The sequence below is a fragment of the Crocodylus siamensis genome, chromosome 1, assembly GCF_052110815.1.
Source record: "Crocodylus siamensis isolate JL-2025a chromosome 1, ASM5211081v1, whole genome shotgun sequence".
Lineage (NCBI taxonomy): Eukaryota > Metazoa > Chordata > Crocodylia > Crocodylidae > Crocodylus > Crocodylus siamensis.
The window spans coordinates 255,491,907-255,517,864 of NC_143395.1; the positions used below are offsets into that span (position 1 = coordinate 255,491,907).

General features: G+C 43.6%; 1 protein-coding gene across 4 annotated transcripts in view; it reads right to left on the reverse strand.

Moving 5' to 3' along the window:
• Nucleotides 1-25,958, reverse strand: part of ERG (ETS transcription factor ERG) — a 240,033-nt gene that overhangs the window by 91,297 nt on the left and 122,778 nt on the right. The window contains exon 1 of one of the 4 annotated variants that reach the window (XM_090060796.1): nucleotides 3,484-3,613. The exons of the other annotated variants lie outside the window; for them this stretch is intronic. Coding sequence (XP_089916922.1) covers nucleotides 3,484-3,501 — 18 coding nt within the window. The 5' untranslated portion in view covers nucleotides 3,502-3,613. Of the gene's footprint in view, nucleotides 1-3,483; nucleotides 3,614-25,958 lie in introns of those variants that run through there. 4 annotated transcript variants of the gene reach the window in all.

Here is a 25,958-nt window from a genome sequence, read left to right on the forward strand (position 1 = left end):
GGGGAGGGAGGGAGGGAGGGGGTGTGTGTGTGTGTGTGTGTGTGTGTGTGTGTGTGTGTGTGTGTGTGTGTGTGTGTGTGTGTGTGTGTGTGTGTGTGTGTGTGTGTGTGTGTTTAGCCTGCCAAGAAGCCTATAGTCAATGGTTCTGTGTTTATTCTATAGCCTTCATTTTTTTGTACACAGTGTTCTGTACACCCTGCACACACCTTTAGGATACAATTTATGTCAGAACAAGATGTTGCTTCCTTGCATTTGCTGTCCTTATTGTTAAGATACCTTACACTGCTTGGAAGAGCAGTTTGCCCTCAGAATACTAAAAACATTTAAACATGAATAATGAGAGCATCCAGTTACATCAGATGGATAAGATCAATACATTAGAATTAAATTGGCGTAAACAAACTGCTGAATTATGAAGTTTAGAAAGAAACTTTTCCTATGGTCAGATTATTCCATAATGTTCCATTGTGGGATTTTCTTCATCGTCCTCTAAAACAGCTGCTACTGGCCACTATTGTGGACTATAGAGGGACTGCGGGCCTGAGCCAATTTAGTTTTCTTAGAGTATATATATAGCGAAAGGTCACTAAATTATCCAGAAGTCTGGGGAAAAGACAGAGTTGTCTTTTCCAATCTTTGGAGTAGCCATTCTCCATAGATACCAACTCTAGCTAGCAAGCTGTTCGAGACTTTCTTGCAAAAGCTGTTGAATCTCCTGAGCTTTACCAACCAGGCTTTGGGTGAACCATCAAACACTCCACTTTCTACATCATCATGGGGAAAGTTATTATGAGGTACTCTAAAGTTAGAATACACAAAGGTAACCACGTAGCTGAGACTTACAAAAATGATAGTGATACCATATTTGTAACACTGGTCCTGATCCCACAAATTCTGACATTTATAAGTCAAATGTTTATCTATAAATACACCAATTAGTCCTGATAGTGAGACTACTTCTGTGTTTAAAAATAAGCATGAAAGTGTAGAAGTGATTGCAGGTTTAGCATGCTAAAAAGTGATCAGTCAGTTATACTGAAAGTGTACCAACATGTACATATATATCAGTAGCAATTTGTACCCTGTTAAAAATCAAAACTCAGTATTCCAGGGCAGATTCTCACTGCTGCTGAATATGCAAGGCTCCTGTGGAGAAGAATGGGCATCTCATACACAGATCCAATCTGGATTCTTAACAAGGCTTTTAAGGTTTGGCGCAGGGCTTTAGCTGGTGTAGCCACTAAGTGAGCAATGCTGCTTTCCACCAGCTGAGGATCTGGACCATCATTTTGAAATGGCCCCGAAGTGAGAAATTATATTATACCATTGCTTAAGAAAAACGCAGACTCATTTTAAGCAAGCAAACAGGAAATTTAGTTGCTGATCTCTCTCTCAATCAAATGACTGCTCTGTTTATCTAGAACAGGACTTGAATCTCTTGGGACTGAAAACCATCTTCATGTTAGATACTTCCTGAGTCTTGAGAACAAAACAGTTATAATTTCTCCCCAGCTGATTTCCATTTTGCACTTGCATAAATTAAATTCTGGTTTTAGAACTAAGGCCTTTCCAGTTGACTAAATCTAAAATCCTTAGGCCTTAATTACACAAAACTTGCACCACAGCGATTGACCCAAAATGAGGAGACAAAAATCCACAAACTATTGCACCCTTGAGACCTTGCTATCTCTGTTGAAACTTGCATTAAGGAAATGTGGTGTAACACGAAGCTAATTGTTCTTTTTGTTAAGGTTGAAGGCAGTAAGAAATATATAACAGTATTATACTAGCTGTTAAGGATCTACCATACTACACCTATAAAAATATAGAAATATAAATCATGCCAAATCAGAAAACCTTTACTGCATCTAGAAATATTGGACCATCAGTTGTTAAGCAGAATTTCCCACTAACATCAGTAGGATGTTTTGCTTAAGAGTTTCAGTTAGTCTGTGAGGTCTAGATCTACCCTGCCTTCTGCCTGACTTCAGCTTAACAGGCAAAGTACCTCTCTCTGATTAAAAGAGACACACAGTATTGCTTACTTAATACACAGCATTTTCTCTTAGTCTCGCTGAGCCTTACTCTAGGAACCTCAACATTTTCATCTCAGGCCAGATCCTGCAAAGTGCTGAGTGTTTCCTGACAGATGCTTGGGTACTTTTAAATTGCCAGTGAAGTCAATGGGAATTCAGCTGTTACAGGAGGTATTCAGCACATGACAGGCACTGGCCAAGTAGAGTTAGATTTTGATCTCTATCAAGATACGCTTGTAAACTCTGAGATTACAAGACAATAAGGATTTTAAAAATATATATACCCCTCAAATTGTCTTCTATTAAGATTTTCATATTATAAAAAGAATGCCAAATGACTTTTAAAAACTAAGCAGCTAAGCAGAAGTTATCCAGGAATCAAACTTTAATTAAACTATTTAAGAGTTCATCATTGCTGCTATATTGTTCTATATCATCCAGAAAAATCTTTGACCTAATTGGAAAAGTATTAAAAAAACATAATATCATGAAGCAATTAAATATCTGGATTCAGTATCTGCAAAAAACATAATGATGTAGAGTTCTTATTGTATATGTACTTTTGCACTTCTCATAAAAATGATTTCATTGTCATCAAGCATTTAGCTACAGTTAGTTTTCTTCTGCAGTTAATCACAGCTATTGCTATATCTGTAACTGATGTCTATTGCAACATATTCAGAAGCAAAAACTAAATAGATAGATAGATAGATAGAGCTATCTGAGCAATGAAACTGCCAAAACCCAGAAAAGCAGTCTTTTAAACAACTTTTAAAAATAACACTTACTCATAAAGATTAATTATGTACCAATGACAGGTTTTTATTGTCCAAAAAATAGACAGAAAGAACACATCAATCAGATTGCCGCTACCACTAAAATAACATTTGAGAAAAATCCTGAAATATCAGTACAGAATTTCCAGAAAAAAACAAAGTGGTAACAGCTGCATGATGCAAAAAAATTAAAAAACCAATCAACCAAACAACAGCAACAAAAAGAAAAACCCAGAAAAATAAGAGCCGGTATCTCTTCATTCCCTTTTGCAAATATTTGTGTCCCTGTATCCAAAAGGTTAGCAATCGGAGGAAACTATTTTCCTTTCAGCGAACACCCTATCCCCTTATGGCAGTCCATGTACACATCCATAAATGATACCTACAAGAAATTTCAGAAGCTCTCATAAAAGGGTTTTGCATATGCAATCCACAGCACTGAACAGTGAATTTAAAAAACCCAATTTTTTTCCGAGTTTGAAGTTTTTAAGCCTTGCGGATGGTTGCAGTAGGAAAAAGGAAATTTACTAGGCAGTACAGAGGAAATCTTGTTGTCCTCTATTGTGGCAGTGGGGGTGTTGCCCAATTCTAACTTATCTATGTTGATAAAGGAAACCAAAGAACATATTATTAAAAAAAAAAGGTTTAATAGAAATATACCCCTTTCTTACCTTAATAGTGCTTGCCATAATGCGATCAAGATTATTGATCGTTAATAATTGTTAATAAAAATTATTGCTTCGCTCTGACCAGAAAGAAGTTTTGATGAGGTTGTTTAGAGCGGATGAGATTGTGCTAACTCTGGGAAATGAAGTCAGCCAATGGCAGGAAGAGGTTTCTATTGGTCCTGGCTACTGCAACTCGAAGAAACAGGATATTTGGGAGCAAAGAGATAAGAGGTCCTAAAAACAAAGTTGTTTTTCTTGATGATATGCAACTACAAGATTTTTTTAACAAAAAAGTCAATTGCCTATGACAGCTTAGGCAGGTGTGATCTGATGTGCACTAAGTATAACATGCCACACTGAAGCAGGATACAGATGTCAGATGAAACGAGCCAAATTCGAGATCGTTTCACATAGGCTATCCCTTGGGGACTTACCAATTTAGGGCCAAAGTCAGATTTGGTGCAACTGCATTTAATTCCACTAACATCACTTACATGTAACCTGCTTATGCCGTCTTTGAATTTGTCTACTAACTTCATAGACATTTGAGCTATTAACAGCTTTTAGCTGACCTGACCTACTATATTATTAAGACATTATTATTAATAATATATTATTATTAACTAAGACACAGATGAATTGGAATTCATGATTTATTTTTGCTACCTCTTCCTCAGTGAGGAAAAGAGACTGTGAAATAATTTAAGCTTTCAAAAGAGACCCCCATGTCCATAATAAACGTTAATATTTCCATCCTATTTCTCTCTTTCTTTACCAGTCTCTGAAACTGAAATCAATTTCCCTGGCAATTCCCTCTCAATAAAAAAGATGTTGCTTTGTTATTATTATTACTACTACTTATTAATACCCTTATATTAGTATTGCTGTACCAACATCATCAACTGGGATAGCACAGTGCAAACTGCTACACAGAAACTGAAAAAGAAAGGTGGTTCCCACCCCTTAGTGTTCATCACAAGCATTGTGTTGCTGGCAATTTTTGACAGGTTGGGAAGGCTTAAGATTGAATGCACCACTGATGAATTTAAAAAAAGAACTTTTGTTACAGGAGAAGCCTGACAGGAGTGTGATCACAGTAACCTACTGTTCATTATACCTATGTGGAAAAGGAGAAAAAAAGCAATAGAAACTACTGCAACCTCCCAGCCCCTTCATTGCTTGGCACATGATTTCTGCTCCTCTGCTAACTAAACTGTGAAGTGGGAACAGGATTTGCCCACTAAAGCATACTTGAAAATTATTAAATAGGTTTAAGAGTGATCTAGGTCAGGCTTTTGGGGAGAATGGTGATGTGTTGCCAAGCTGTACCTCTGCCCCAATTAATCCCTAACCAGTGGTTAGAGCTGATTAAGCCCCTGGCACCTTCAAATTTAGGTAGTGGTTACTGAAACCCTGATTGCCCTGCCCTGCCTCCCTGACTTGTCCTTTGCATTGACACAGGGATGAGTCAGCTGACAGATTTAGTTTTGCTTTTGTTATTCAGTCTAAGAAATTCATACAGAGACCCATTTTCCTTCCAGTATTTCTCACTTGCCTTTTATTACTTATTTGCAGACTCGGCTTCTGATAAATTATATATTTTGCTTCAAAACTACTTGTAAGAAAGCAGTAACAGTAAAAAGGTGAAGCCAATAGGATGGTGGATGTGGCAAAAAGAATACACAAGGGTTAAGTGTAATACCCACACAGTGATAACTGCTGGTCACTTTAGAATAGTTCAGATTTAGCTCTGTGATGGGATGATATACTATTTCAATGAGTTACTTTATATATGTAGTCCAATGTAATTGTATTCTCGTATATCTTTGTAATTTGTATCAGTTTCATTACTGTGCCTGTTTGGAGTAGGAAAATTATGGTAACTTTCCTATTTTCATTATGAATAATAAGAAAAGGGAGCAATTTACAGTACGTGTATTTCACAGGGATGTTGATTTCTTGCCATTTCATTTCCAAACAATGTCCAAGACATCCAGAATATTGGGACTTTTATTTCTAGAAATTTTCAAAGCATTATATAATGTGTCTAAAGAGGTCTCCTCATACAATCATTTAACAACATGCATTAATACCGATCTCACTCTAACTCATTTTGCATCTCCTCAGATCTCTTGAATTCTGCATTCTTTTTGGATGTACGAGACAGGTGACATAGCTCTATTCTTCTACTATATATATTTGCAGACCTGGACACAGGCATGGGTGAACTGGGGGGGCCACCCAGGGCCTGGACAGAAAGGGGGCCCAAAAATAGTATTTTTTTTCTGTTCTCCAATTATTATTATTATTATCTCTGGCAAAGGAGGGCCCATACTAAAAGTTCACCTGGGGCTACCAGGAGTCTAGGTACCTCACTGTTGTAGAGATCATGTGTAAGCCACTTTGCAGTTTTAAATTGACAAAGCCCTTCAACAAGGACTTTACAAAGGACTCGATACAGATTGGTCCTTTAAATCCTTAAATGGGACTTGGGCAGAGCTTAGTCAGCTATGTCCAAACAGTAATTCTAATTGGCCCTATGAGCAAGAATGGCATGTACCCCCGGCGGCTAAGGGGGCATGGCTGTGGTGTTGGTGGCAGGTGCGCAGCAGTAGGAGCTTGGTGGCAGTAAGCGTGGAGCTCCCACAAATGCTGCCAGCGTCGCTGGTGTGGAGCGAGGGGGTGATGAGTGCTGACCAGAAGTAGGCGACCAACCACAGCGGTGATCATGGACTGGCGGCAGGGTGGCGAGCAGTGACTGCCTGCAGGCACCACCGGCAGTGTCGGTGGTGCCTTTTTGCAGGGGGTGCACTGCCACACTCAGGGGGGTGCATGTGCACCTGCATGCATCCCCTACGTATCGTCCCTGCCTACAACGGAGCCACAAACCTCATTTAGACACCTGAATTCACCAGACATTTCTAAGTTAAACTGGCAAAATTCTATGGAAGTTTTCATTTACATTCAAACTGAAACTATAAGCCTAAGAATAGCAAAACACTTAAGCATGTATTTAACATTTCATGCTTAGGGGCAACCAACACGGGTTCATCAGTGGCAGGTCCTGCCAGACCAACCTGGTAGCCTTCTATGATCAGATTACCAAATCATTAGATGCAGTGGTAGCAGTGGACATAGTCTTCCTGGACTTTCAGAAGGCATTCGACACTGTCTCTCACCCTGTTCTCATTAAGAAACTGGGGGACTGTGGTGTTGACACCCACACAGTCAACACACAGTCAATTGGGTCGCCAACTGGCTGGAGGGCCGCACCCAGAGAGTGGTGGTGGATGGGTCATTTTCAACGTGGAGGGATGTGGACGGTGGGGTTCCGCAGGGCTCGGTCCTCGGGTCCTCACTGTTCAACATCTTCATCAGTGACTTGGACGAGGGGGTAAAAAGCACCCTGTTCAAATTTTCTGATGACACTAAGATGTGGGGGGGATGTGGACATGCTAGAAGGGAGCAATAGGCTACAATCGGACCTAGACAGGTTACAGGGGTGGGTAGATGAGAATAGGATGGGATTTAACACCAACAAGTGCAAAGTGATGCACCTCGGGAGGAACAACTGGCACCATACCTACAGGTTGGGGAATTCCCTTCTCGTCAGTACAGAGGCAGAAAAGGATCTTGGAGTCATCGTTGACTACAAGATGAACATGGGCCGGCAGTGTGGGGATGCAGTCAGGAAGGCCAACCGTACCTTGTCATGCATCCACAGATGCATCGCGAGCAGGTCCAAGGAGGTGATCCTCCCCCTCTATGCAGCACTGGTCAGGCCGCAGCTGGAGTACTGCGTCCAGTTCTGGGCGCCGCACTTCAAGAGGGATGTGGACAACATGGAGAGGGTCCAGAGGAGGACCACTCACATGATCGGGGGCAGCAGGGCAGGCCCTATGAGGACAGGCTATGGGACCTGAACCTGTTCAGCCTCCAGAAGAGAAGGCTGAGGTGGGATCTAGTGGCCTGTTACAAACTAGTCAGAGGGGACCAGCAGGCATTGGGGGAGTCCCTGTTCCCCCGAGCATTGCCAGGAGTGACCAGGAATAACAGTCACAAGCTGGCAGAGGGCAGGTTTAGGTTGGATATCAGGAGGTGCTACTTCACAGTCAGGGCGGCTAGGATCTGGAACCAACTTCCAAGAGAAGTGGTGCTGGCTCCTACCCAGGGGGTCTTTAAGAGGAGGTTAGATGAACACCTTGCTGCAGTTGTTTGACCCCAGTAATCTTTCCTGCCATGGCAGGGGGTCAGACTAGATGATCTACTCAGGTCCCTTCCAACCCTAGAAACTATGAAACTATTTAGCATGCACTTAAGGGTGCAGACAAGTTCCCTGCTATAACTGAGAATGTTTTGCAGGAAGTGTTCTGAGTTACAACTATCATCTGGACCAAACAGAAGTTCACTGTTGCTTCCTGGTGGGTGGAGAATCTATCTGGTGGCTGCAAGTCTGCAGTCAGTTTCCCTTAGCAATGGCCCCTCCTCTCTCCCAGCCTGTCTTGGTTTCAGAATGGGAAGGAGGAAAGATAGCAGAAGGAGCTTGTTCTAGGGGTTCCCCAGCTGGTGCTGGAGGGTTGGATGGGTGAATTGGAGCTCCCCCGCATCTCCAATACCCCTGCCCCACCTTCTAGTGGGGGTTAAAAAAAACAAGACTGAACTCCCTCCAGTCCCTTTCCCATCCTGCCATTCTGAAAACAGCTTGAGGCTGGGAGGCAGTGCAGACAGAGGATGCTATGTTTTGAAATGTCTTCGTCTGACTCCTCATGCAATGAGGGTTCATATTTTCACCCAATTTTTAAGCTGTTTGCAGCTGTTAAGGTTGCCAGCCCTGCAGGATTGCCTTGGAGTCTCCAGGAATTACATATAAATCTCCAGGAGACTGCTGAGAGTAACCTGGGAGAAAAATGAAAAGGCATTCATTAAAATAAATATTAAGTGTTAAATTGGATGTATACAGTAGTCCAGTGGGTTTTAAAAATGTAATAGTGATGTGCACTTGCCTTCCTGAAGTGAACTCTACTCACTGTAATCCGTAACTGACATACACAAGCATGTGGGTGCGTTTATGTTGTGTTGTGGGCACGTTGGCATTCTAGAAACCTCCCAGAATAGATTCAAACAGAGTTGGCAATCTTAGCAGCCACGCACTTGTGTTTGGTCATGGCTAAAGACCACTTTCTGTGGCCAGATCAGGCAATAATCATCACTTCTGTCTGCATCTACAAAGTAATTTAGAAGATTAAGTTTTAAAAGGGGGTAAAAAAAAAATCCAGGACAGAAAAATGCTTAATTTATTGCAGGTCCTAAATGTCTATCTGAGCTCCAGACCTATCTCTTTGCTATGCCCCACGTACAAACTGTATGAATAACTGATACTGAACTGGCCTGCCCCATATGTGGGTAAACACCTAATCCTTGAACAAGGTGGCTTTCACCCTGGAAAATCAACAACAAGCCATCTGTACAATCTAACTCAACAAATTGAAGACAGTTTTGAAAGATGTCAAATCACTGGAGCTGTGTTCACTGACCTATCAGCCGTTTATGGTACAGTTAAGCACTAATGACTTCTCCACAAGACCCTGGAAATGACAGAAGATCTGCGCCTTACAAAGCTGATATGAACCCTGCTCAAAAACAGATTTTTTTTTGTCAAACTGGATTCAAAGCAAACCAGATGAAAGCAACAGATAAATGGCCTCCCCCAAGGAAGCGTACTTGCACTGCTGCTATATAACTTCTATACAAATGACCAACCAATCAATTTGGAAACAAAATGTTTCATCTATGCAGATGACCTGTGCATAACAGCCCAAAACACTTGCTTTGACCATATCAAAAAATCCCTAAGCAAGGCACTAATTGGCCTAACCTCATACTACATTGAAAACCAATTACATGCCAACCCAGTGAAAATGCAAGTATGTGCCTTGCATCTGAAAAACAATGAGGCCACCATTACATGGTTTGGGACCCCATTATCCCACTGTCCAAATTCAATTTACATTGGAGTCACCCTTGATTGAACCCTCTCAGACAAAGATCACATCATGAAGACAAAAGTGAAGGTGAGCATTCATAACAACATTTTACATAAGCTCACCAACTCAAAATGGGAAGCTAGCCCCACAACCATCTGAACCACCGCTTTAGCTCTCAGCTTCTCATCTGCCAAGTATGCATGCCTTGTATGGGGGAGATGCCTATATGCTAAGCACCTTGACCCCATTCTGAATAATAACTGCTGATGCATCACAGGATGTCTGAAGCCTACCAGCCTAAACAGTGTGTACCTGCTGGCTGGCATTGCTCTTCCTGACAGAGGAGCAGTAGCCATCAGGATAGAGGGATCAAGACAAACTAAAGATGTAAGACATCCACTGTACAACGATCCTGTAGCACACAAACAACCAAAGTCAAACAGGAGATTCCTCGCTAATACCCAAACGCTTGATGCTACACTCAAGGAGACATGACTATGTATGCAGAACAAGAGACTAAAAAAATACCTGACAGTGAAAAAATGGATATTCCAGTGGCTGCATACTTACCACCAGGGGCTGATGAGTCATTGCAAATATGGTGATGTCTTGACTGCCTATGCACAGGAGTTGGACACTCCAAGGAAGTAATAAAAAGTGGGGCTATAACATTGGTTCAACCACCTGTGACTGGCACACAGCCACAAACTATGCAACACCTGCTGCAATGTTCGCTGCTTGAAGGCACACGTACAATGAAAGATCTCACAAAGCACAGTAAGCAAATACAAGAATGTGTAACAAAATGGTCAAATGTGGTGTAGAGACATAAGAAGAAGAATATGTATTGCACATCGTTTTAAAATATAAATACTGACCTAAAAATATACAGTTAAGGGTGCATGCAAGCATTCAAATGAACCACTAGAAGTGTAGCAGTTTAATTTGAACATTTGAAAACCTTATTGGTAGAACACTGTACAAGTGTTATGGAGCCCAGCTGGGTGCTCTGCAGATTGCTGGGGAGTCCCACTGCACAGTCCCAACGTGCTTTTCAGGCTCTCTTGTCTGCCTGGAGACAACTCACACCAATCAAGGGCACAGATCTGGGCCGATTTACTGGCCACCCCAGGGGACTACCTCCCTCTACCTCATAACAACCCCTTCCTCCCTCTAAGCTGTCAGGCTTTAAAACAGCAGAGTGTGTCTGCTGTCTTTTCAAGCCTGTCAGCTTCACCTATGAAATCAGCTGACAGACCCATTTCCAGAGCAGGTTGGGTGAACCTGGTCATGGTCAGGTGCTGATGATTTAGGTCCTGGTGGGTTGAAGTTGGGTGCTGGTGCATTGGGTGCTGCCTTGAGGAGTGGGTATGGGGCCTCTGTTCCTAGCAGTGGCCAGATCAGGTCAGTCCATGTCGCAAGAGGATGGGGGTTGGTGGACTATGTTCCTATTGGGGCTTTACCTATACTGTTTGGGTACAGGGGTGGAGTCTGGCAGATCTGGGTCCCTACCCTCTCCCATACCCAAACAGTGTACACACTGTCTTTGCTGGGAAAGGAGCCCACTGTTTTCCCCACAACATAGACTGGTCTTTCAGGTCTGTGTCCACGGCCTTGGGAAGGGGGATAGATTGGGGGATCTAGGAATGGTAGAGGCAGGATGGACCAGTCTGGGTCCTACAGGATGAGTTTTTCCCACCTGCTTCAAGTTGGATGGTTGTCAGCTAGACAGCTCCAGACCTGGACTTTCCCAAACCCAAAGCTGACAGGAGGTGGGGTTTGTTCTATGCTCAGCTGGATCAGTAGTCCCTAGCTAAATCACAGACTGTCTCTCTAGAGATTGGCGGGTGGAGGGGCAGAACAATGTGTGCTGGAATGCCAGGCAGCAGTGTGGAGTCTTCTCTCAGAGAGGTGGATGTACAAGCATTTGTTTCTCTGGTAGAAACTCTACCTTGTTGGAAATGGGAGAAGTTGCTATTGCACCTGCCATTTTTGGTCTGGTAGAAGTTATTTGAACACTTGTAAACTTAGGATTTCTGCTTGTGGAACTGTGATTCCACCAGCAAAAATATAATGCTTGTATGCACCCTAAGACATTTCTAAACCACATAAATTATTTGCAATTTAAAATACAATTGATATCTTAAAATACTATTCATGTCTTGAATTTGATATACAATGAATATGAGAATGCACCATTATGGGAATATATTTTAACATTTAATGAAAAACCTACCCTTTATGTGTTCTGCAGTCCATCATGTTCAGATTGCTGTCAGAGAGAATAACCAAGAATGCTGTTCTGGGCCCAACCTGACCAGGAAGCCAGAACTGAGCCCGTAGTGCCTGCACTGTGGGGGCACTAAAAGCCACAGCAGGTTTTTATCCTCATGCTCCCTGATCAACGGTTGATCAGAATAATGTCTACATTTATAGCAGAGCATGCAGATAATCATCTCTAAATATATCTTAATATGTCTGTTTTATATCGCTCTTTTCATGTAATCCTAAATTGCACTACCACCCTTAAATCTCTTTAGTCCTACCAGAAATCATTTGTACAATACCCCTTGTCTCAGGCTCTGTGGCCCTCAGTTTTATAAAAATATCACAGACCATAACAGCTTTCTTTTTTTGTATAACTGTACTCATTAAGCAGAAAGATAGGTATTTCTTAATATGCGGACAGTGGATACTATACAATAAATTAAAATACAACATGTTAAAATTATTTGAATTCTTATTGGTCAAAGGGTAACTTAAGCTCCTGAAAATCTTCTCAACAGAGTCAGACATGAGCAGTGAGTAAGGCAGAAAGTAAGTTAGGGTGGCAGGACCAGAATTGTTTGACTAAATGACTTCTTGCCTATGAAAGTTCATGCCTCTCTAAACCAGGTAGTTCCTAAGGTTGTAAGCAGACATCTCATTTGAGGCAGTTCTATTTGTCCTGTGTTTTAACTTGGATCAAAACAGGAGTAGCACAACCATTTACACACATAGCCCTTCCAAGATGCATTGCTGCTCTTCTGCCAGTGAAGTGGCCAGTCAGAGCACACAGCCTGACAGGTTTGTCTCTGGAATGACTAGCAATTAACTTGAATGGGCTGCTATTAACTTAAAGACATAAACAGTTTTGTGGGGGGGGGTGTACTTCAAAGGTATTTAAAGAGGGGCAATGGACACCTATCTCTATAAGTGGCAGAAGGCCAGGGCTAATGGGGCTTAGGCCACCCAAACGTGGTCCCTGTAGCTTGGGGGTGGGGCACAGCAGCAGTGAGAGAGTGGCAGTGGTAGGCAGGGCAGCTCCAGCAGACACCGCAGGCGCTGTTGGTGGCAGGGAGGTGGGGGTTGGCAAGTGCCAACCAGGGGTTGGCAACCATCTGCAGATGCTGCTGGTAGTGGTGTCAGTGGTGGGGTGGTGAGCAGCAACTGCCCACAGGTGCCGCTGACACTGTCAGTGGTGCCTTTTTATAGGGGGTGCACCGCTACGCTCAGGGGGTGCATGTGCACCCGCGTGCACCCCCTACACATCACCCCTGCTAAGATGCCACCCTGCCCTATCTTCTGCCTGACTCCAGACTAACAGGGCTAACTACCTCTCTATTAGTGAGTAAAGCCAGCCAATTTAAAGACCGTATCTACATAAAGCTTATCTTGATGTGGGTCATTGCAAAGCATTAACAGTAGCAAAATAGCACCTCCTCTATCCACTAGCTAAACTATCACCCAACCGTATGGAGATGATGATAAGTAGCTGAATTTCTTGTTAAGTGAAAAGGGTGCTTTTATTTTCAAGCATACCTTAAATGTAAGTTGTGTGAAAACAAGCTTTTATAAAAGTATAAATCTAGCAGAGAGTGTCCCACAGTTGAAAGAAAGGGAAGGGAAAGAGTAAGGAAATTATGTTAAACAGATGTTTTAAAATAAACATTTTCCTGGAGTTTTTGAAAGCTAGTCTTTCTAACACAAGGGCCAGGGCATGTGCCCCTCAGGTTTAGTGGGAGCTTTGCTGTTGACTTAATTGTTACTCCATAAAGCTCCAGAAAACAAAGGCTGAAATCATGCAAAGATTGTGCACTGGTTGAGCCCTGTGGACAGAGCACTCCCATTCAGGGAATTATGCTCAGAAAATTGAAAATTATGTGCAGAAAAAAATCTAAATTGTGCAAAATGAATTACTTTTTTTTTTTTTTTTTTTTACAAATTAAAATAAAATAAATATGACATTATTTGTACCTTCTTTAGAAATATATTTAGGTATTTTATGGTTCAGGGGTAGGTGTGGGGATTTATGTGTGGGAGGGGTTTGTGAAGGTGTGAGGGGTATGGGTGTATGTGGGGGGTTGTAGACAGGTGTGGAGCTGGTGGAGGGGCTATGAAGGAGGTTGTAGTTGTGTGTGGGGGGGAGGGGTTTGTGGGGCAGTATGGGTATGGGAATATGCTTGGAAATGTTTGTGAGGGGAATTGTGATGGGGTGTGGGTGTGGGTGTGTGTGGTTTGGTTTTGTAGGTGGTGTGAGCCCCACCATCCTACATCCCTCCCCAGGGTGCACAGCCCAGGTCAGCTACGGCAGTGGGCCTTTGGGGTGCTCATAGCTGTGGCAGGCAGAGCCCCTTGTGGCGTGCAGCTCTGGCTAAGACCCAGGCCCTGAATGTGCTGGCACAGCTGGCCTGGCCCACTAGTGCAGGCCTTCAAACCAGATCAGGCTGGATCCGTGCCAGCATATGCAGATCACAGCACTGCAAGCAGAAACCGTGCACCATTGGGCTGGGCAGGCTCCATGCCTCCATGCACGGCTTCCTGCTGGAGTACTGGAAGGCACAGAGCCAGCCAGCCCGGCCCAATAGTGCATGGACCAGGAGCCACATGCCGTTAGGCTGGGCAGGCTCTATGCTTCTGTGTGAGGTTTCCAGTACTCCAGTGGGAAGCCGTGTGCAGGGGCAAGCAGGAGCCCACCCAGCCTGATGGCATGCGACTCTGTGCCTTCATGTGCGGCTTCCTGCCCAGTCTAATGGTGCGCGTCTCCTTGTCCATGCATCATTCAGCCAGGCAGGCTCCATGCCTCTATGTGGGGCTTCTAGCACTTCAGCGGAAGCTGCACATGGAGGCATGGAGCCACACATCATCAGGTCAGGAGGGCTTCTACTTGTCTGCACATGTAGCTTCCAGATGGAGTGCTGGAAGCCCCATGCAGAGGCATGGAGCCCGCCCAGACTGAGGGTGTGAGGCCCATACCCACCCACAAATCCCACACTCACCAACACACACCCCATGCCCACAAACTCCATGCCACCCCTCCCACCTGCAGGCAGGAGCTCCCCTCACCATGTGCCCAGCTGTCCAGTCATGCAGCTCTGTGCCTCCACATCATGGGGCTCCCACCTGGAGTGCTGGGAGCCTCACAGAGGTGAAAGCACAGAGCTTGCCATCATAAAATTATGTGATTATGCACGGGCATGCCTTTTATGTGCAAAATTGTGCGGGCACATAATTGCATAATTCCCCAGGGTGTACTCTTTGGTGTCAGTTACTGGATTGGGGTATAAATCAGTAAACAAAAATGACTAACTTAATTACTTTTCCTTACCCATTATCCCATCAAATGCATAAAATAAACAGAACAGAAAGTGACTGGTAAATTAGATCTTTAAAGTCCCTTCCTTTTCAATATGCTTAACTATTGTCAATATCATAAATACTTTTTTTGCTTGGAGAAAATGTACTTTCAAGTTGATAGTGTCCCATTACATATAAATAATTCCCTCTTAAACGCATATGGATCATGTGTATGGGGTCTATAAAGATAATGACTCAGCACAGCTTTTGAAAATGGCAACCAGTAACAAGTTCTTGGTATATACAAATTAATATAATCTGGATAAAAAAAGAAATGAAGCCCCTTTTTCTCACCAGAAGTAGCAAGTACATGTAAAAAATACATTTAAAGTAGAACCAGACTACATACAAATAGTAATAATGAATAAAACTAGTTCTCATGTCATTGGGGGGGTTTTTTGGATATAGATTTTAATAAAGATAGGGATTTTTTTAATGTCAGTGCATGGCACATCTATCATACCACCCTATATGCATTTGTGTCATTCAGTTAAATACACCTTTCATTATTTAAAAAGCTTAGTATTTTGATTAAATGTAGCTAGGAGAGTTTTTTATAAAGTTTGGCCAAACTAAACTCAGACTTTGTGTGTGAGGGGAAAATATATTCTTATCAAGTTTTCACCAAACTCTCAAGCAGGACTTCCTCTCCCTAATTCACTGTTTTAACTGACTCAGAAGAAAGTGCCAGTAAATCTGTTCGCAAAGAGTGATAATCTCCTTCCTCACAACAAGAAAGCTCACATAAATGGTTTTTCATAGGGGACTAATTGTGGGTTCATGGGGATAAAAACATCCATCCCCATAGCTCAGGAGGAGGCTAGGCCAGCCCTCTCATGCCTGGTACTTCAGTCTGAAATACTAGTTGTAGTCCCTCTGAACCCCTTTGTAGGTATGCCCAGCTGGATTAAGACTCCAGGTACAGCTGCTCTCTCTGTCCTTCCACTCCCAACCTATAGTCAACTTCTAGTGCTCTGCACCACTAGATACAGAGCTTCCTCAAAAAGAGGGTAGATTGTATGCTGTATATTACAGGAGTGTTTTTTGCCACTTTTTCAATTCTGAGCTGCTCTGAGGGCCAAAATCACCCTGCCATAAATTAAAGGAGGGGCAGCCAACCTGTGGCACAGGTGCCACAAGCGGGACAAACAGCACAGAGGCATATAGGGCAAGAAGCAGAAAGCAGCAAACTGGGCAGGGAAAAAGCAAAAAAAAAAGAAAAAGCAAAGCAGCAGATCAAACAGGGAGCACAGGACTGGAAGAAGAAAGCAAAGCAGCAGGGGAAGGGAATCAGAGTGATATTTGAGGAGGGTGTAGGGTTAATTTGTGGCCTGCTTGCTCAAAAGGTTGACCCCCACTGTGTTAGAGCAACCTCTAGGGCTGCATACAGATGAGCATGGATGTTTTATTCCCTAGGAACAAGCAGCAGCAGAACAACTTGTGCTGCTGCTGCTTTTCCCTGAGGAATGCCCATGCCACACACCCTCTGGCATGCAGCAAATTACTCAGGGTGGGGTAGGGGAGGCTGGGGCCAGCACTGGGCTGGCCCCAGCAACTTTACCTGCGGTCCTGGGGGCCACGTGGAGCTGCAGCCGTGGTGATCCTGCTGCTCAGAGCCTGGCTGGCAACCACAGTGTAGCTCTGGCAGACCAAGCTCCATTTTTGAGGGGTGCACTGCCCCCACATGTGCTGCCCCACCTTTTTTTTGCACAGGTTTTTCTGACCCCGGGATCTCTCAGGTTCGAACACCCACCCTGCCACTATGCACTACTACCTTGCAATGCAGAGAACACCTGAAGGTATGGTGTGCGGTGCTGCAGACATGTCTGAGGTGCCACATACCACGCAGCTGCACTCATCTGGATGTGGCCTGGTTGTTCTAATTTACATCTTAAAACCCAGGACTTATTTTGAACCATACCAATGCACAGAATTTCCTTAATGCAATGCACTCTGTTCTCACTGCCTTACCCCTGGCCTACCCCTACACTGAGCTGTCATGAAGAGGTATATTCTCCAGCAGATTTACACTCTGTCTGTGCTGGGGGAAATCCCACTCAGCATCTGGTGGAAGTTGAAAGAGGGTATAATCATCAACTGTGTTTATCATAGGAATTCTAGGAATCATAAGAAAGTAGGTCTGAAGGGACCTCACAAGGTCATCTAATCCAGCTCTCTGATCAAGGAGGGGTTATACCTGACTAAACCAGCCCAGCCCAGATGTTTGTCTAACCAGCTTCTGAACGTTTTCAAGCAAGAAGATCCCATTACTTCTCTAAGTAGCCTTAGTCCAATGCTTGAACACCCTCATGGTCAGGAAGTTCCTCCTAATCTCCAACTTAAATTTCCCTTGTTGCAGCTTGATGCTATTGCTCCTAGTCCTATCCCCTACAGCTGCAGAGAAAAAGACCATCTCCATCCTCTTTGTAATTGCTCTTCAGGTATTTGAAGACTGTTATCAAATGCCCCCTCAGTCTTCACTTCTGCAGACTAAGTAACCCTTGCTCTTTCAGCCTTTCTTCAAAAGTCTTGAAGGGTTCTGATTATTTTTGTTGTTCTCCACTAGACTCTTTCCAAACTATCCACATTCTTCTTGAAGTGTGGGGTCCCAGAACTGGACACAGGACTCCAGGTGAGACCTCATTGGTGCTGAATTGCATGGAAGAATCACTTCCTCTGATTTGCAAGTATGTCCTCTTTTAACACAATTTTATACACACACATGCACATGCACGCACGTGTGCGCATGCACACACACACACACATATATAAACGTAATACACAGCCCAGTGTGGGGGGTTATATAAAAAAAAATATATATAAAATTGTACTAACAGAGTATCACTTATACATTAAGAGCTTACATATATATAAAACTGTGCACTGTTGCCCCTGCCTCGTGCAGTGTTGGAGACCCGCGCTGCCTTGTGCAGTTGCCGGGGTCTCGTCCATTCCCGGATCCTCCATGCACCAATCTGTGCACCAGTGCCATGGCTCCCTCTGTGGCCGGGCTGGGGACACAGACCCTTGCTGCTCTCTGCTAGGTGGTGGAATCTTCTGGGGCGCTTCTGGGGCGACTCCTTGGCCCCACTGGTCAGCTCTACCAGCTCTTCACAAGCCCTGTCTTCATCATCCCTCCCCATCAGCTCTCCAGGTGCTGGGCACATGGGCTTTTATTCCTTCTGGAAGCTCCATCCCAATTGAAAATGGACCAATAGGAATGCCTGAAGGGTTAGTTCTCCCTCAGGTCCAATTCTTCACCCTGCCCCTGGGTCAGGGCTGGACAAGCTTGCCTCCTGTCTCCTCCTCATTGGTGGAAATGCTCCAGGAACTGGCCTGAGCCATTTTGCGCTCAAGTTAACAATCTGGGCTGCTGGTGAGTCCACTGACCAGCCTGCCACATGTGTGTGTGTGAGGGGGGGGGGGGCTTATATAAAAATAAATCAATAAATAGAAATTGTATTAACAGAGTATCTCTTGCAAATCAAGAGTGCGTGTGTGTGTATGTGCGTGTATATATATACACTGGCCAGCCTGCCACATATGTGTGTGTGGGGGGGTGGGCTTACAGAGTATCACTTGCAAATCAAGTGTGTGTGTGTGTGTGTGTGTGTGTGTGTGTATTTGCAAGTGAGACTCTATTAATACAATTTTCTATTTATTGATTTATTTTTATATAAGCCCCCCCCCACACACACACTGGGTTGCGTATTGTGTTTTTGCATGTGTGTGTGTGTTTTATGTAGGCAAGATGGCTCCTATTGTTCTGGCCACATCCACAGCACATGGCAAGCTGGGCCCTGTATCTGGGAAAAATATGTAAAACCCTCTGGCCTCATTGGCCAGAGGTAGCAGAAGATCCTCCAGGTAGGTGAGTGAGAAAGAGGCTGGTGCGTAGCACTCACTAATTGGGCAAGGCTAGGGTGATGTCACACCAGGTATATAAGAGCAACTCCTAAGGTTTCTAGCTTTTTCTCCTAGGGCTGCTAAATGCTGCACAGCTGAACTGGGAGCCAGAAAACCTGCTCCTTGGGGGGAGAGGCAGGCCTCCCCTTCTCTTTACTGGAGAGGCAAGCAAAAGCTATGGATTTACAGTTACAAGGACAGAAAGTCTGTCTCAAGAGTTTGAGACTCCTATTTCCTCCCTTTCTTTTTTTTTCTTAAGTAGGTTAATGTCATGGGGCTATTAATCTCTGGAGCAAACTTCCCAGGAATGGGTCTTGGCAGTTGCTGATCCCTCTGTTTTGTAATTGTATTGTCTCAGTACAGTGATATAGCTGAGACTGGATATCCAGGCTGCAGCCATATGCCTTTTTGTTCTTTTACAGGTATTGCATTTCAGCCTGGCTGTGTGGCTGAATCCCAGCCATATGTTTGGCTGGCATTTTTGGGCTCATGTGAAGCCTGGCACGGTTTGAGCCAGGATGAGACCTGGCACTACTTGTTGTCTATCCAGGCCTTAGTGCAGTATAGGCTTGGCTGGCGTTTTGCTGCCCAATTCAGGCTCAGCAAGATAGGCCTGACCTTTCCTTTTAATTATCTTACAGTTTTCTGCCCAGTAAACTGGGATTGCAACTTGAGGTGTGCTATGCTGACAGAAACTATGGTTAACCCCTCAAAGCCACCATGTGGAAGTGGAGGTTGGCACTCTACCACGTCTCCAGGAGCAATGGAGCTCCTTGCAACACAGAAGAAGGCATGCTATCGAGCAACTCTCCACAGTCCAGTGAACCCTAGGAGCAGCTCATAGGACTCTCTGGTGTGGGCCCCCCTCTCCTGCCCATTTCTGAAGGCAGGTATAGGGATGCAGGACCCCAGAACTACCTGTTGGGGACCCCCAAGTCCCAGACTGCTTGGGTATGGGTGAAGCATCTGCAAGAGGGTGCCACCTATAGATTTTGCTCTGTAGTTAGTAGTGTTTTAAATTGCATTTGGTGTTTTTCTCTGTTTTCTGTAATAAATATGTCTTTTGTGTTTACACTGCTTGTAAGGAGGTTTTTTTTTGTGGGACACTAGCAATTCATTTATTGTTTCCCAGGTAGTCTGAGTGGGGGCTTGAGCCAAGGTAAAATATATTTAGAGCTCCAGAACTGAACCCGGCCCTTGTTGCTTGGGTTTGGTTCCCAGCAGAAGGGTCATATCTATCTATCTATCTATCTATCTAGTATTAATAGAGTATCACTTGCAAATCAGAGGAAGTGATTCATCTATCTATATGTCTTACAGTAGAAGGCAGTACCTCCTCCAAGATATTCAGAAAACCTCTCTGAAGAATTTTTCTGCCTTTTTCCCCATCCTCAGATTAACATCCGACTGGTAAACATCATGCAGAAAGTATCTGTCTATCTATCAGAATAGGAGCAGTGTTTCCTTTAAAATAAAGGCAAAATTCTCACCTTTACTCTCACTGAATGGGCATCAGTCCAGGAATAGTTGCACTGAAGTTAACTCCTGGGATAAGGTACTTTTCCAGGGGAATAAGTATACAAGAATCTGGCTAATTAATGCATCAAGGTTAAGCAGCACCTAAGCATCCCAGTGCAAGGAAAAGGTTTTATATTGCAGCTTATTTTCTCTGCTTTTCAGGTTTTCCATCAGTTTCCTCGTCCTATTCTCCACCATTGTAGAATTATGCCTATATTTGCTTTGAAAAGCATTGTTTTCTCTTCAGCTTTGTATCAAAACTTTGGGTGTTTTTTTTTTGCTTTATTTTCTATTTTAAACCACAACAGGGAGAGGAATAACAGGTCATCCTCCCTCTGACACTTTCCCAAATGCAAATATTGCATTTTTACAAGCCAAGAAATGGCTTATAATGGAGTCGTGCAGTGTGCTGAGTGAATTGGGACACACCACTTCTTAAGAGGTGTGCAATGCATTACTTGTTTGAGCCTCATTGCTTTGAATGGAATGAGAACTAGATTGAGCGCCGCTGACTCTTTTCAGTTGCAATGATTGTTGTCACTAGAGGGTGCTCAGTGCCCCTCTAAAAGAAATACTTTAGCTTGTCTGATCCGGTTACTTGCATTGTTTGCTACTCAGTTACAGTATACTTCTCTGACATCAGGGGCAATACAGGGAAATATATTTTCACAGAAATGTATCATGCAGATTTTTTCTTATCATGTCAACATTTTTCATCCCCAGTAAAATATTCAGATTACTGTTTTAACTTTTAACAACAGCCCCATCTTAGCTCCTTTCTGCCCAACTTAGCTCCTTTACATCTCTTTTCTCCCATTTGCTTGCCATCTTCAGTCAACACAACTTATAGGCTAACACACCTATGTCTGGACCGTCACCATCTATCTTTTTTCATATTGTCTTTTATGCCCGAAATATGAGAAAAAAGTGTGTTTGCAGTTTTCTGGCTAAACCAGAATTTGAGGGGGAAAGTTTCATTTGGAGACAGCCCAAAACATTTTCTTCTGTTTTCTTGGTAAAGTAAAAGGGAAAATATTTTGGGGGGAAACCAAAACATTTTGTTTAACCCCAAATGGGATGCTGCATTATCCCAAATGAGATGTTGCATTTTTCTTTGAGTTTAAGCTGTTTTGTTTTTTTTTAATTAAAGTTTGGCAATTTAAAAATGAAAGATTGAAGCATTTTGTATATAAAAATATTGAAACGAAACATTCGGTTTTCTCCAAACATTTTTTTTGCTGTACTGAATTTGACCTGAGTACACAAATATTTTCCATCACCCATAACTTCATTTTTAAAGTCCCCCAGTTCTAAGTGCCACCTGATTCCAGGTGTCCTATATTTACCCTCTAAACCTCAGTCCATTTTCAAATTCATTTTCTTTAAGAAGGTACTTCAATAATAGTTTGAACACAACATGAACACAAACATGCCCACACACAAGTATATACTCTGCCTAATCATCATATCATGCAATCTACTCAGTAAGTCTAATTATCTTCATTCTTATACTCATGTATCCTCAGCCTAATTATAGATCTCACCCTCAAAGCATACAAGGAAGGGGAGACTAAATAATAGTTCCCCATTTTTTTTTTACCTTAAGTACTTGTATAGCACCTGTCACAGTTACAGGGGAGCGTCTCATAGTATTTAATGTATTTATCCTCAAAACAACCTGGTTAGGCAAGGAAATAGTGTCATTTCCATTTTACAGATGGAAAAACTGAAGAACAGAAAATCTAAGTAATGATCACCAGGGACTCCCAATTTCCAAGTACTTGAAAGTCTGAACCATCCTTATGGCTTTGGCTGAAGTTACACATTAGACCAGTGTTTCCCAGCCTGTGTGCCACAGCACAACAGTGTGCCATCAGAAATGAACACGTGTGCCATGGGATTTTGGAAAAAAGTCATATATTAGAAAAATAAATAAATGAATAAATGAAAGATATTGTTTATAAAAAAACCCGTTTGGAACCAAAGCATATTGTGTCATGTTGCTGTTCCGGCATACAGACGTGAGACAGTAAGTCATGCTATGCTCTAATGACTTTGTATGTGGTAAAAAAAATCGTGTTGAGTGGAGTATTCATGGAGCGTGCACTTACAGTGGTGAATTTTGAATATAAAATGGAAAATGGATAAATATTTGAAAAGACAAGATTCTGATTCCTCCAAATTCACTTGCACTGACAAAGGTGAACATGAGCATGAAGAAATCAAAAAGGAAAGCTGACACTACTTTGAGAATTATTTGCATTGTGGATTTTTGTTTACCAGTGAACCAACTTTTCCTCTTCCACTACATCTTGTGTATGAGGAGAAACTTTCAAACCATACCATGGTGCCAAGTAAATTGAAACAACATCTTACAACCAAACACCCATCTCTTGCCAACACGGACAGAGATTTTTTTCAAGCATTTCAACATTCAATATAAAAAACAAAGTGCGAATGGTGAAAGAGTGTAATGGCATCTGATAAAGTGCTGGAGGCAAGCTACTTGATCTCTGAGCTTGTTGCAAATACAAAAAAGCAACATACAATTGGAGAATCTTTAATTTTATCAGTATTTTGAGAGTAATGTTTGGCTCAGATGCAGTCAATGGAACCGCAAAGGTTCACCTTTCAGATAATATGATAAGTAGCTGCAATGATGATATGTCTGCTGACATTGAAGCTGTTGTTCAAGAAAAAATAAAATTAAGTGGAAAATTTGCTTTGCTGCTTGATGAGTAAAAAGACATCAGTGGTCACGCTCAGCTCTTGGCTAACAATGGGTACATTGATGGAGATGGTATAATGTGTGTGTGTGTATATATATATATTTTGCAAGCAGCTACCAGTAACACAACTGGAAACAAAATATTCAGGGTGACAATGACCTATCTTGAGGAGGGAGAACTAGAATGGAGAAGCTGCTTGAATGTCTGCACTGACTGGGTGGCCTCTATGACAGGGAAAGTGAAATGGTTTTTAAACAAAGTCAAGCAAGAAAACCCTGAGGTGCTGGTGACCTACTGTTTTCTGCACCAGGAAGCTCTTGTGGCCAAAACATTGCCAGAAGAACTCTCCTCAGTGTTGGATGGAACAATAAAAATAGTGAATTTAATAAAGCATGGCCCTTGAAAAGTTGCCTTTTCTCATTGTTATGTGAGGATATGGGAACAGAACATGAAAGTTCGCTTTTGCACATGGAAGTATGCTGGCTTTCCTGTGGAAAAGTTCTGTCATGTTTGTATGAGTTGCAAGAGGAAGTAAAAATCTTCTTAACTTCAGAGCAATCTGCATATGTAGATCTGATTGCTGATGTAGCATGGCATGCAAAGCTTGCCTACCTGGTCGGGCTATGTGAAGGTTCGGTGGAGATTCAGCCTGATTCAGTGGCAGAATCTCCAAATCTGAATTGAATCAGGAGACAAATTAAAATGTCCAAATCAATTCAGAAAAGATTCAGAGAGCTTCAGAGATTTGGGCAGTCCCTGCTTCCTGCTGCAGGCTAGTAAGTGGGGCGGGGGGGGGCTGGAGGAGGCAGAGGGAACCATGGGGGGACCCCTGCCAGGCCCCATCCCCTGCCTGCTCCCCCAGCCCCTCCCCCATGGCTGCCCCACCAGCCCCAGCTCCCAGTTCTTTCAAAAAAAAAAAATGCCCCCAGTCACTGGCTGCTGAGAGGTGCGGGGTGATCCCCACTGCCCCCTGCTACCCCGTACTATGTGTGGGGCTCTGTTATGAGCCTGCCAAACCCCGCCCACTCTCCTGGCCCCCCATGACTGCCCTGCTCTTTAAAAAAAAAAAAGTGGTGTTGGGGCTTCTGGGGGCTCGTGGCAGAGCCCCCCAGTGCAACGTGGGGCAGCGGGGGGCAGCGGGGATTGCGCCCTGCCTGCTGATCCCACCACTGTGCTGTGGGGGCTGGCTCCCCACTACTGCGCACATCTGCAGGATGGGCATAAGGGTCATGTGCCCCCAAGATTTATGCATGGGACAGGGGTGGGTGCAGGCTGCCTGCTGCAGGCTTGGGCTCCCCACCCTGCTGCCTTTTCCCTGAGGCCTCCAAGGTGCACTAGGCAAGACCCAGGGCAGCACGGCAGAGCGGGGCTGGACGGGTCATTTGTTGCTGCTGCCGCAAACCCCATGCAGCAGCAAGGGCAGGGGGTGCCTTGCCAGGGTGGTGCTTGGCTTCTAGCAGTGGCATCAAGCTTCCCTGCCTGGGCCTGCTCTGCCCTGCTGCACCGGATCCCGCCCACTGGGCCCAGAGGACCCACGGGGTGGGCAGCACGGTGGAAAGCCCAAGTCTGCAGCAGTCAGCCAGCATCTGCCCCCACTTTCCATAGGCTCTGCTCCCATCATGCTGCCTGTAGGGGAAGGGGAGCCAGGCTCTGTGCTCCACTCCACTGCAGCAGCCACCGCTTCCCACGGGTGGCAGCTGAGGCTCAGGTGCTGCTTCAGGGGGCAGGGGGCTGTAGACCTGTGTCCCTGGCCCTGCAGCCACTCTGGCAGGGCTGGGAGGGGTGGGGGCTGTGGGTGGGAAGTGACGGATATGAGGGGGCTTAATTAGAGAATGTATTTTTTATCGGACAATTTGCAATTTTTAAAAAGAGAAAACCAGGATTTCTGGTGATAATTATACCTCCTTATTCAAAGGAGTGCTGTACAGATTAATATTTATAGAGAGATTTTAGGCCTTTGTCTGAAAGTCAAGATATTTTGTCACCTTTTCAGAAATGTTTTTAAAATAATTTGGATGCATAGTTTAGCTCAAATTTATAATAAGGTTTGAATAGTTTGCTACTGAATGCTATCCTTCAGGTCTTATCCTCCCTAAATAAAAGACCACTGCACACAGAGAAAATGTCTGGTATATTAGATTTCTATACCATATTAGTGAAGCTGTTTTAAGATTTTCATCAAGAATGGAACCCATTAAAGTGTCTCTCACACGGCTCTGGCTTTTATGGCATACCTCATAGGACTGCAAGGCTTTCTCTTCCCCCCTCCCCCCCTGCAATCAGGAAGTCTATAGAAAATGCTTTCAACTGTTTTAAATGACCTTTCACCCCTGTTCTTTTGCCTAATCTGTAAATTTGAATAGGAGGTATAGCTGCACTTTTTTTTAGTACCTAGTTGAGTTCCTTAAAGGAACAGGCATACAACTAAAATTGGGACTGTATACATATTGTGCTTCTTTGTTAGTGACTGTGAACAAGAAACAGATGTGAAATATCTGAGTTTGGAACCTAGTGACCCAGAGAGACTGGGGCTAATCCAGATCATTCTTAATAACTCAAAACTGCCACCCTTTGACCACCTAGACTTTTTTTTAATAGAGTCAAGAGCTAAAGGACTTGCATAATATGGATTTTAATTCATTGCATTAAACGTGCGCCCAGTGTTGTGCAGATTTAAACCAAATATAGGTGGATTCAGGGGCATGGAAAATATTTCCAACATCAG